This window comes from Rhinatrema bivittatum, chromosome 1, assembly GCF_901001135.1.
Source record: "Rhinatrema bivittatum chromosome 1, aRhiBiv1.1, whole genome shotgun sequence".
NCBI lineage: Eukaryota > Metazoa > Chordata > Amphibia > Gymnophiona > Rhinatrematidae > Rhinatrema > Rhinatrema bivittatum.
In genome coordinates this window covers 650,928,301-650,940,887 of record NC_042615.1, presented here as the reverse complement: position 1 = coordinate 650,940,887, position 12,587 = coordinate 650,928,301, and the positions used below count along the sequence as shown (strand labels likewise).

The 12,587-nt window shown below is 41.1% G+C and overlaps 1 protein-coding gene across 1 annotated transcript in view; it reads left to right on the top strand.

The window, feature by feature from the left end:
* Window positions 1-628: 628 nt before the first annotated feature.
* The window catches only part of PCSK1 (proprotein convertase subtilisin/kexin type 1), a 166,663-nt gene continuing 154,704 nt past the window's right edge, over window positions 629-12,587 (top strand). The window contains exons 1-2 of the mRNA XM_029618534.1: window positions 629-802; window positions 3,133-3,237. Coding sequence (XP_029474394.1) covers window positions 629-802; window positions 3,133-3,237 — 279 coding nt within the window. The remainder of the gene's footprint in view (window positions 803-3,132; window positions 3,238-12,587) is intronic.

The following is a 12,587-nucleotide window of genomic DNA, read 5'->3' as shown; positions in this document are numbered from 1 at the left end:
AGTTCCATCTTCCATACACTTAACAGGTGTACCATAACTTAAACTTATATATTTGCCTAGGGAGTCATTACTAGGGAGAATATGATAATTGATCATTATGCGAATTGAAAGATGTCTGAAAGGTAATCAGAATGGTTATGCTATGCAAACAGAAGGTAAACACACGAGGACGGTGAAACCGGTCTGTTGGCTGTCTTACTGCATGCATGTTAACAGACAAGCATTCAAAGTCGCTGTTTTCTGAGCTCCGGGCAGACACGTTCTGCTGCTGCTGCTGCTGCTCAGCCGCCAGGGCTCTGTTTTTCCGCGGCTCTTCTCCTTCTTCTTTTAGCTTCGGCTCTTGGGAATACCGAGACCCTTCCAGCGGCTCTGACGTCAGGGGCGGCTTTCGTAACTTTGACGTGCAAAAACCTCATTCCCACTCCGTCGCGGGAAGGCTCTTTCTGGTGGTGTCTCACTCAGCCCGGATCCGCCGCCGCGTTGTTGACAGGTGGAGAGGGAAAGCCGGATCCTGCGCCTCCTACCCGTTCGCCTAGCAACAGGGAGAGCGGCAGAGGCGAGCAGCAGCCCAGCCCAGAACCAGGACCCGAACCCCTTGCTCCGAGCCGGACGCAGCCGCCACACGGCAATGGGAAGGACTTGCTGCTCCCTGCCTTGGGCGCTCTTTGCCTGCTGGTGTGCGGTGCAGCCGCTTGCAGCCGCCGACAAGCAGTTCGTCAACGAATGGGCAGCCGAGATCCGCGGCGGTCCAGAAGCGGCCAGATCCATAGCGCAGGAGCTGGGCTATGATCTCGTGGGTCAGGTAAAGCTGCTCCTTCCATGCAACTTTCTCTTCTTTATGGCGATGTAAACACGGAAACGAGTTGGATGGATTTTTTTTTTTTTTAAATTTAATTTCTACCGAGTATGTTAATTTTGATTTAAACTGATATGTAGGCAAATGGACGCGATCAATAATAATAATAATAATAATAATAATAAATAATCGTACCTACAAAATGTTATCTCTGTGTGCAGTGCACCCTGTCATGTGGTATTTGCCTACGATTCCGTGGCGTGAGTTAGTCCCCTGTGTGTTCCTGAACTTGCAGTATTGATGGGAATAGTAACATTGCTCAGGAGCCCGCACGTAGGCATTGAGAGCCGACAGGCTCCAGAAACTGGAGGATGGTCTTTGCTGTCTACCTCGGGAGCTGGATGTTATTTTCCTCCTTTCAAAATGGCAGCAACCGAGAGCCTCCGAGGCTCTGAATGTCTGCTCTGGACGGTCAGGGGTCTCCTGGCTACCTCTCAGTGAGCCCTAGGATACGCACTGACTGCTTTACAGCATCGGGAAAATCCCTAAACCACTGAACTAAAATAGGCATTGAAATGTAATCAGCTGTATAAATTAGTTTACAGCACTATATATCAATGTGCACGATGGGGAAAGTGCAGAAAAAAAGGTACTAAGTCTGCAAGAAACTTCAAAAGTGGATAAATTCCAACTTTTCAATGCCTAGGGCTACAACTCGTATACTTTCTAGTATCCAGGTAGGAAGTATGCATGCAGAAAATTATCAATAATAACAGCGATAACCACGAATATGATTTGTTTGCGTTGATGTATTTATCTATCTGTAACTCATCAAGTCTAAGCTGGTTGTTCCATTATTTCTCGCTTGATAGATAATCTGGGGCATCAAGTTTTTCGTTTATTTTGAACATGAGTCATTTATATTTATAAATCTCGACACGTTTGCCCTGAAAAAGATCTTGTGTTTTTGCATTAAGCTTCTCATTCCTCAGAATAACATAACGTCAGTGCAGTCAGGGATGAGTAATTGGTTTTGTGCAAATATACCATCATTAAGGCTTGCCTTATTTTATAAAAAAAAACAGCAGCATATACCATTTAGTACCCGATACTGCTTGGAGAGGACAAAATTGCAAGCGAGCTAATCACACTTTTAAATGGAAGAACATACATAATAGATGAACATAACAACTGCCCACCAACACAATAATCTCAACCACATGGAACTTGAAAACGGGACTGAAAATGTAATGATTAGAGATGAACATACACTTCTTGAAGACAGACAAGGAAATTCATTTTTTTCCCAATAGTCAAGAAGTATTTCCATTCCTTTTATATTCCATTTGAACTACAGTAGGCCTTTTTCTTTAACCAGGCTAGCTTCCCTGTGTTATCCTTTCCTCTCTTATTTGTCATTCAGATTCCATAGTACTGAGAGCTAGATTCCACTGGCTTTTATTGGCTTTATTGTTTTAACACAGGCCACTGTAGGCCGAGGACCACACATTTTTGTGAAATCACTGTTCCAGTGCAGACTGGTGAATCATTTACTCATGCCCTCTGATTGCAAGTCAAAAAGTGCAGTATAGACCATGTCTGTTTCTTTTCTGTTTGATCTCATGTTACAAGACATTGCTTTCTAGTCTCTTGAAGATATATGTCAAATCACAAAAAGCAAGTCATGTGGTAAATCAGTGATCCCATTAGTAAGTAACAGTGCATTCTTTTTTTTTTTTTTTTTTGAAAACTGGGGTTTATTGGTATGGAATGTTATATTAGTAGTTTTCAGATTTATTTTATAGCTATAAATCATGAAGGGATGATCAATTAGTTAATATACAGAGAGAATAAATGATGCCAGTTTTTTTTATTTGCGTGATCTAGGTTAAATTCTGGTTAAAGTTCTTATAGAAATTAGATTAATGGTTTCTGTTACTAACAGATATTTGTTTAGATCACATAACCACCACACAATTTAGCAAAATTATTTTGAGTTTAAAAGCGATACACACTGCAAGGAGGACACTGCAGGTCAGGAGCACTGAAATTTACCTCATACATTTTTAGGGAAAATTGTGAAACTTCAGTGCAGAGAGGTTTGGGTATGCATGCTCCATAAGGCAGGGCTTCCCAAACATGTCCTTATGACCCCACGATAAACATGCTTGAGATAAATGTTCATACACTGATGATCCAGTATATTCAAAAAAGGATTTTACCTTCTTTTCCAACTCTGCAACTTAAAATTAATTTTTTATATGTCACATTGCTTACCTAGAACTGAATTTGGAATGGACTAGGGAATGTGTTTAACACCTTCACTTTTCCTATAGATTGGATCACTTAAAGATCACTTCTTATTCAGACATAACGATCATCCAAGACGATCTCGAAGAAGTGCCATTCACATCACTAAACGACTATCTGATGATGACCGTGTAAGTATCTTACATTTTCTTTTACCAATTAATTCATTTTCTTTGTATAGATGCTTGGTCTTTTTTTTTTTATTGCTTTCTTTTGACATACTTGAATTTAATGGAGCAATTTTCAGACAGCCTAGGGGCTGGCAGGCCCATGGACACATTTCCCCTGCAGGACTGCAAACCCATTTTCAAAAGGAAATCCTATACAGATTTCCCTTTGAAAACTGGGTCGACCAAATATTCATGCCAGCATTGAAGCAGGTGCAAATGTACTCATGGGAAAGTACACATGAGTGCACGCTCCTTCCGCTGGCTGTTTATCTCCAAAAAAAGCGTTGAAAGTTGCCCTCTAAATGAGGACAGATTTACTGCACACATTTCTCTTACTTATCTGGAATTTATCTGGTGATGTTTTTGAATGTGTCCTAAAATCAAGATGCATGTGCAAATCTTCATAATCTTCACAGACTTGGGCATTAGTTAATATTAAGACATTGCATATTCTGGTATAAACTGAATTTCCTCAGTTCTCCCCATCAAACTAAATGTTAACATTGATTGGCAGAAAAGGAATATAGACAGTAGGTAATTGTATCAATAATTTTAATTAGTACAATTTAGAAAATCATTTTACTGCATTCTTCCTATAAAAAGTAAACTGAATTTTTATTCTTAACATATTCTGTTCTTCACTCACCACATACAATAAGAAGTTCTTGTTTGCAATATAGTTCAATATGCAAGTCCTTCTACCCTATATGTTAGAGTTCCAATGCATTTTAAACTTATTTAGATGAAAGGCACCCAAGAGTTGCAAATTATTACATTAATATCACTTTGTAATTTCAAATGTAAGGGCTGCATCAGATTCTGTATTATTTGCTCCTTATGATGAAGTTTGAATATTGTGAACGGATGCCTTTCAAAGTATCCTATTGTGAAGTTTATTGTACTTTAATCCGTTTCCAGTGGTGATTATTTTTATAAGACCCCCACCTCTGAATTTTATGATGCCACATTGTCACCAGGATTCCCTCCTATTTATACAGTAGCTCTTCTTGATGCTAAATAAATAGCAGTTTGAGACCTTTTCCCAATAATTGACATAGAACTGGGTTGATTACTATTGTCTAATTATTGAATATGTAAGTCTGCTTTAATATCTAGAATACGTGCAGCTCTATGTGCCACACTTACTCAGCTTTAAAGATCCTATGAGCAGCAGGATTTCTAGGTGATAAAGTAGCATTACAGTCATTAGAGGAGGAGCCTGTTGAGACTTGAAATGGTGCAGCCCAGCACTGCTAACAAATCTATGAAACTTATAGACCTTAAAAGATAGGAGGGAAACACCAGCAAATGAGTAGATTGGTGTGGCAGTGAACTAAGAGGTTTTTTTTGTAGGCCTTGCTGCTCCGCTTTCTTAGAAGGTGGGTCCCAGCAGCTTCCTCCACTGTGGAAAGCTGCACATGAAGAGCCGGGCTGCCTTACACCAGACTCAGTTCCCTTCTTTTGCCACTGGCTCATATCATAGGGCTCTCTTTAGAGCTGTGAGACTGCCATGAGCACCTTCCAGGTATAGGGTCTGGTGTGGTCATAACTTGCCTTAAGACAGCTCGGAGCACCATAAAACTACAGAATGGGATATTTCAGAAGGTACAGTGGCTTTTCTGCACACACGAAGCTCCTCATGCTCCATTTAACATTTTTATCTATTTCCAAAAATTCTCTTACTGTGATACTGAGCCAAATTTGTCTTCTTTTTCAATTAATGATGTGTTACTGTAAAAAAAAAGCAAACTAAAAAACAACAATCCGTGCAATCATTTAATTATTTAACAATACTGTCGCACTGCTGTTGGTTGGAGCCATGAAATTACAGATCTCAGAGCCCTGCAATAGCCAGAAATTATTCCTCATTAATAAATCATCAGGAAATGGAAAACAAAATCAAATCCACGTTGCTGCACAGATCCAAAAACAGCAATTAAAAATATTCTGCTGTTTTCGAGGAAATCTCATTTAAGTATGCAGTACTCTAAGGAATTTTTCCCATATCCGTCTTAGACTAACAGCCACCTGCATATGAAAACTCTGAAATGGAATGAGTGGCCAGCATGGGGACTAGGCTCCTTGAATGCACTTTGTGCAGCTTGATGCTTATTGCTGGATCAGAATCATAGTGTAAAGAGACGTAATAAGTCAGCTAGCATTAATATTTGAAAAGAATATGACTTGGGTGTAATTCTGAAAAGCTGCGTATAAAGATGCAGGCAGGCACTACTTGTGGTTACGTTGGCATCCCATGGAGCAAATGCATCTCAACCAATGTGTCAGGAGGACACAGTGGGGTGTCGCAAGGTCCCAGGAGGTGTGTCGCGGGGGCTAGCAGGAGGCTGCTGTCTCCTCATCAGCCGGGGCGGGAGCTGGCAGACTTCTCCTTTTTTTTGGCCATGACAGGAGGCTGCTCTCACTTCTTTCCCCCCTTCCTGGCCCAGTAGGAAGCTGCTCCCTCCTCCTTTACCCAGAACAGAGCGAGACATGGCCAACTTCTCCTCCTCTTTTCGGCCCAGCAGAACACCGACTTTATCTTCCCTGCCGGACCTGGCAGTGAGGCTGCTGATGCTGTCTTCATCTGTGCGGCCTAGAAGTGGTAGACAGCAGGAGCACGAGGGAGAGAAATGAATGCTCGATATGTATAGATTCACTGTTGATGCCTGCCGCTTCCACCTCTTCCTCTCTCAGCGCTCATTGCCTTCATCTTCTGGGGTGAAGAGGGAGGGAGACTTCAGACTGGACTGAAGTCTTTTCTGCTGGCTGGGCGCCGGGAGGAGGGGAAATGTGGGGGCTGCTAAACAGGGAGGGGGTGGGGGAGAGAAAGGGGATCAGGAGTTTGTTTAGTGTGATAAGGGGAAAGAGGAGGTCTGGACAGGCTGCTGGGCATGGAGAGATAGGGATAGAGGGGGGTATAGGTGTCGTTAGACAGGGGGAGGGGAGGGAAGAGAGCTGGAGTGTGGGTGCTTCTTAGCAGGGAGATATGAGGAGTTAGAGGTCCAGGAGTCTGCTGGGAGGAAGGTGTGGGGAGACAGGGTGTCGGGAGTCTGCTGCAGAGGAAGGGGGTGGAGGAAAGGAGATCAGGGCTGCTGGGCAGGGAGAGATGAAGGAGAGAGAGGGGGGTGCGGGGTTTCCTGGGTTAGGGAGAAGAGGGGCAGGGCGGGTGATGCTGAGCAGGAAAGGGTGGGGAAGAGGTGGTAGGGGGTATGCTGGGCAGGGAGGGAAGCGGGGAGGAAGAGTTGAGCAGGGGAGAGAGGGAACATGGGGAAGAAAATGTGGGGGGGGAGGGGGGGGGGGGGGAGTCAGGAATGCTGGGCATGGATATGAGGGGATGATTGAAAGTAAGTGGCTGGGAGAAATGAGGGATGATGAGTGCATGGGTGGGAATGATGGGGTCTAAGATCATAATATGTGAGTTAGGGGAAGGTGCATTTTTTCTCTCTTTGAACTTTCCTTAGTGCATGTAGGTAGGAAGAAGAAACATATTTCTGTTTCTTGTTCTTCACTTTTGCACTGCATACAGAGCGGTTTCTTGGAGTTTCCATTCCAGTATGTCTCCACATTTGAAATCTGTGGTCTTTGGTTTTGTATTTGGTGAAGATTGATCCGTTTGTGTTTATGATTGAATATGTATTTTTCTAGCATGTAGGGATTTGTATCAGTCTTATTTGTTGTGTTTTCTCAGTAGAACATGCATTAGTGCTGCACTGCTGGCTGTTGCTGTTTGAATCCTTGGAGTTAGTGCCGCTATGGTGTGGCAGATTTGCTACACATATGCAAAGTGGTTTGTTTTTTTTCAGATTTTGTATTATTTTACAATGTGCCTGATAGTAGAGGGAGTTTGTGTTGCTGTTACAGAGATCAAAAATAGACAAGGGGATCAGTTAGAATCCAATTCAAAATACCTATATAAGCTAACTGTTAAAGGATCATGAGTCACCAATTAAATCCCTGTTAAAAATATGCACTTTATTCAAAAAATCTCAATTTTGTTTCAATTTTTTCAATTTTGATATTTTTTATAATTAAGAGACAAGGCCTCAGAACTGGTATTTAGGGTCCGAAGACCTAAAATTGTTAGCCCAGTAAGTTCAATCACTGGCCTCTTTTGTTAGTCTCTTATTATGAATTATGATAAAATGCTGATATTGCAATTACTTGAAATTATTTAAACAACTGTAATATCAATTTTCCTTTTTGGAAATAACTTTTCTGTACTGGAGCTAATGTCAATTCTCCCTTCTGTATATCTTTGCCAATTATAACAGGAATACTTCACATGATGAAAAAACATCTATCCATATTGGCAGCTTATAACCCAAATTATAAGCCCAAATTCTTCTAGCTTTCGAAGATGTGTTGTAGTTTCAGAATGTTACTGACTGAAACTTGCCCGATATTACAAAGTAGCCGGACATAAACTTGCTCTAATATATTTTTTCTCAGCAAACGGCTTGCTACAATGTTGAGTCAGCAAGGAACGGCTACAAAAAATCAAGGAGGCATATTACAAAGTCTCAAAACTTGGATAGATGTTTTTTCATCATGTGAAGTATTCCTGTTATAATTGGCAAAGATATACAGAAAGGAGAATTGACATTATCTCCAGTACAGAAAAGTTATTTCCAAAAAGGAAAATTGATATTACAGTTGTTTAAATAATTTCAAGTAATTGCAACATCAGCATTTTATCATAATTCATAATAAGAGACTAACAAAAGAGGCCAGTGATTGAACTTACTGGGCTAACAATTTTAGGTCTTCGGACCCTAAATACCAGTTCTGAGGCCTTGTCTCTTAATTATAAAAAATAAATAGAAAAAAATAGAAAAATTGAAACAAAATTAAGATTTTTTGAATAAAGTGCATATTTTTAGCTGTTACAGAGATGACACCAGAGTCAGAATATCTTTTTTCTATGGTGAGTTATTTGGGCAAACATCCTAGTTTTGCTCTGTACCCGTTGGGGGGCAGGGGATTCCTGTGGATGTAGATGATGGGGTTTTAAATTGTATGAAGCTTCAAATTATATTGAAATAAGAGCACTTGCTTCCTGTAGCCTGGTTTTAATTTAATAATTACAGTGCATTTCTTATGCAAGTGAGTGCATTCTATTCAGTTTATTATTTAATTATTGCTTTGTAGGGGTATGCATTGACAATTTTTTTCATTTCTTTTATTTTTTGTTTGGTTTGTCTGTTTCTTTTAAATATCAGGTCTTCCCTAGGCCCTTCACCGCTATCACCATTGCCGCAGCCACCCAAGATCCCCCACAGTGCCCCTCATTATTTCTCACAGTGTCCTCAGTATATCTGTGCCTTCCGACAAAATGGCGCTGGTCTCAGGGGCCCACCAGTGCCATTTTAAATGGAGACCTGAAGAAGCAGGAGTGACTGGGGATCACTCCTGCCCTGTAGACCAGGGGTGGGCGATTCTGGTCCTCAAGGGCTGCAAAACCAGTCAGGTTTTCAGGATATCCCTAATGAATATGCATGCAAGAGATTTACATGCTCACAGCCTCAGTTGTATGCAAATCTATTTCATGTGTATTCATTAGGGATATTCTAAAAGCCTGAGTGGTATATGGCCCTTGAGGAGCAGAATTGCCCACCCCTGCTTTAGACCTGAGGATGGGACAAATGGTTTGAGGGGAGCTCAGGGCGGAGGCACTGTGTGGGTCCTTTGGTAGTGGCAGTGGACTGGCAACCATTTGAAAATGAAATGAAATGAAATTACATGAACTTTTGTTTCATTTTTTATTTCAAAAGCACATCCCTATTTTTGATTTGCTGGACATGTATTTGATTTGCTGGACATGTATTTATGTGCTGTGTAAAATCGCTCCGAACTATTGGTTCGTGGTGATTAATAAGCCTGAAAGTAAAGTTTGTAAAATTTGATTCACCCAAATTCTTTTTGGCTGCTGCAGGCAACTATCTGGAAGAAGCTTTGGTTTAGTTTAATTTGCTCTACCAAATTATGAAACTTTCCAAATAAAATCAAAGTGGTTTACAATAAATACATAATTAAAATAAAATAAGATACATAACTTAAATATTGCTTGTCTTGTATGGATTTTTAACCTATCAGATACAAAATTTAAAAAATATGTCTAAAAAAGATGACTCTAGGAGCAGCAACGTAATCAGAAGGCATTAACATAAGCTCGATGGAACCTTATTCAATTCATCAAGTTAAATTAGGTAAAGGCTTTTTTAAAAAGCTAATTCTTGTTGCTTTTTAAAATTCACCATAATTTAATTCCTTTGGACTGCTATCGACAAAGGGTTCCAGGATAGGGGACTATGGCAGCTGAATACAACCTGTCTAGTGCCTTCAAGTCTGATTTTAGCAGGGGCCTGGCAGTTCTAGAAATCTTGCTGTGATGAACAAGTTGGGCAGTAAGGGGATAAAAGATCTGCTAAGCACACTGGGGAAACTGCATGTAAGGCCTAGCAGATTAAGTACAGAATCTTAAAACAAACCCCTGTATGTGATGGGAAGCCAATGCAGTTCCTCCAGACAAGGTATTTACATGATCATATTTCTTTAAATCAAAAAGAATTTGAGCTGCTGCATTTGGATAATTTGCAGTCTTCTCCAGGACGTTGCTGGAAGCCCAACCAGTAATCCATTACAGCTGTCTAGTCGACTAAGAATAAGTGCACGCACAATAGAATGTAGGTCATGCATCTTCAAAAATAGAAATTGACGTAAATGTGGATATTGGGGAGCTTTCTATATTAAAAAAAAAATACATTTATTCATCATGATCTGAAAGATAATTGGAGCATGCAGGAGGAAGATCCATCATAGACACTCCATTCATACCCTCTACTGTTTTCACAAAAAAAACCTATGAACAAAACAGGAAATGGCAATGCTCATTTTATATAACAAACAAATGTTGGGCCAGATTCATTAAGGCTTTTCTCCAATTTTGTGTCTATGGGAAAAATCCTTAGTGAATCAGGTAGTAAAGAAACATAATTTATTTACAGAACAAAAATCTAACTAGGCAAATATTTAAGCAAGTTGATTCCTCTGTGCTGGGATGAGATAGAAGCTGTGGCTGAGCTCCTCTATTCCTCTGTGGCTGCAGGGTTTCTCCTCTTCTTCCAGCTGCTCCTGCACTCCCAGGAACCCTGGCATTAAGTGGCTGAAAGCAAAGAGAAAAACACTGCATACATTTAGAACAAGTACTTAAATCCTACCTTAAATCCTTCCCAGGTAAATACAATAGGAGTCTTAAACATCAAACGTACAACAGAAAGCAGACAGTTGATGGTAGTGGCCCAGACAGGAATCCCATACTAGAGAAAACAAGACTAAAAGAACAATTGTTAGTTTCATGGAGCATCCCCTTGTTTTAGTATTATTTGAAAGGGTAAATAACCATCCTTTCTTTGCTCATTCTATCCCACAATTTTATAAACTTCTGGGAGATTTTTCCATCCCCTTTATCATTTATGACGCCGCACCTTTCCTAGCTCCGCAATGTTTTGTTTTTTTTAGATGGAGTGTCCACAATTGCACACAATACTTAAGTTGCAGTCAACCATGTCTTGACCCAAAGGCAGTAGGATATTTTCTGTCTTATCGTCCATTCCTTTTTTAATCATTCCTAACATTCCGTTTGCTTTCATGATTGCTGCTTAAAAAAGAGGATTTCAAAGTATCGCCCAGAACTCCAAGGTCCTTTTCCTGGGTGATGACGCCAATAAGAAACCCAGCATTGTGTACCTACAGCTGCAATTATTTTTCCCTATATGCATCACTTTGCACTTTTCTACATTAAATTTTGTCTGCCATTCCAATGCTCAGTCTCCTAATCTCACGATCCTTCTGCAGTTCCTCATAATCTGCTGTTGCTTTAATAACCTTGAATAATTTCATGTCATCAGAAAATCTGATCACCTCATTCATTGTTCCCTTTTCCAGGTCATTTATGAATATGCTAAATAGCACAGATCTCAGTACGGATCCCTGCAGTACTCCACTAAACATCTTTCTCCATTTGGAAAACGGACTATTTAGTCCTACTTTCTGTTTCCTGTCTTTTAACCAGTTACCAAGCCACAATAGTGCTCTGCCTTCTATCCCATGACTTTTTAATTTACTGGGGAGTCTTTCATGAGGCAGATTGTCAAAAACCTTCTGAAAATCCAAATACACTCTATCAACCAGCTCACTTTTCTCTACATGCTTATTTACATCTTCAAAACAATCTAAAAGATTGGGAAGATAAGACTTCCCTTTGCTAAAACTATAATAACTCTTCCCCATTAAGCCATTTCTATCTATAAGTTCAGTGATTTTATTTTTATGTATAGCTTCTGCCATGTTGCCCAGCTCTGATATCAGGTTCATCGGTCTATCGTTTCCCAGTTATCCCGGGAACCCTTTTAATAGAATGGCATTATATTGGATCAGCTCCAGTTTTCAGATATTGTGGCTGTTTTAAATGATGGGTTACAAATAGGGATGTGAATCGTTTTTGAACGATTAAAATTATCGTCAGATAATTTTAAAATCGTCCTAAATCGTTAGAGTGCACGATACAATACAAATGCCCCCGATTTATCGTCAGGGGCATTTGTATTGTATCGTTAAATAGGGCACGGGAATTATTTGGGGGAGGGTGGGAAAACCGGCACACCAAAACAACCCCTAAACACACCCCGACCCTTTAAAACCAATTCCTTACCCTCCCCCACCCTCCCGAGCCCCCCCAAAATGTTAAATTACCTGGTGGTCCAGTGGGGGAGGGGGGGTCCCGGTGCGATCTCCCGCTCTCGGGCCATCGGCGCCATTTTGGCTGCCACTAATTAAAATGGTGCCGATGGCCTGATAAAAAAAAAAACCCACCCAACCCTTTAAATCGACCCCCCTTAGCCTCCCCCACCCTCCCGACCCTTTTTTTTTAGGGAGGCCCGCGCCGCTAAAAAAAACAACCCACCCCCCCAAAACCTTTTAAAATTACCTGGTGGTCCAGGGGGGCCTCAGGGGACCTCGGGGAGAGGAGAGATCCAGGGGGGCCTTGGGGAGAGATTTCCCATTCCCAGGCATCAGCTGTTCTAAAAAAAAATGGCGCCGATGCCCCTTTGCCCTTACCATGTGACAGGGTATCCGTGCCATTGCCGGCCCCTGTCACATGGTAGGAGCACTGGATGGCCGGCGCCATCTTGAAAGATGGTGCTGGCCATCTTTACTCATCAGCCCCTATTATAGAGTATAGTATAATAGGGGCTGATGAGTAAAGATGGCCCCCCTGGATCTCTCCTCTTCCCGAGGCCCCCCTGGATCTC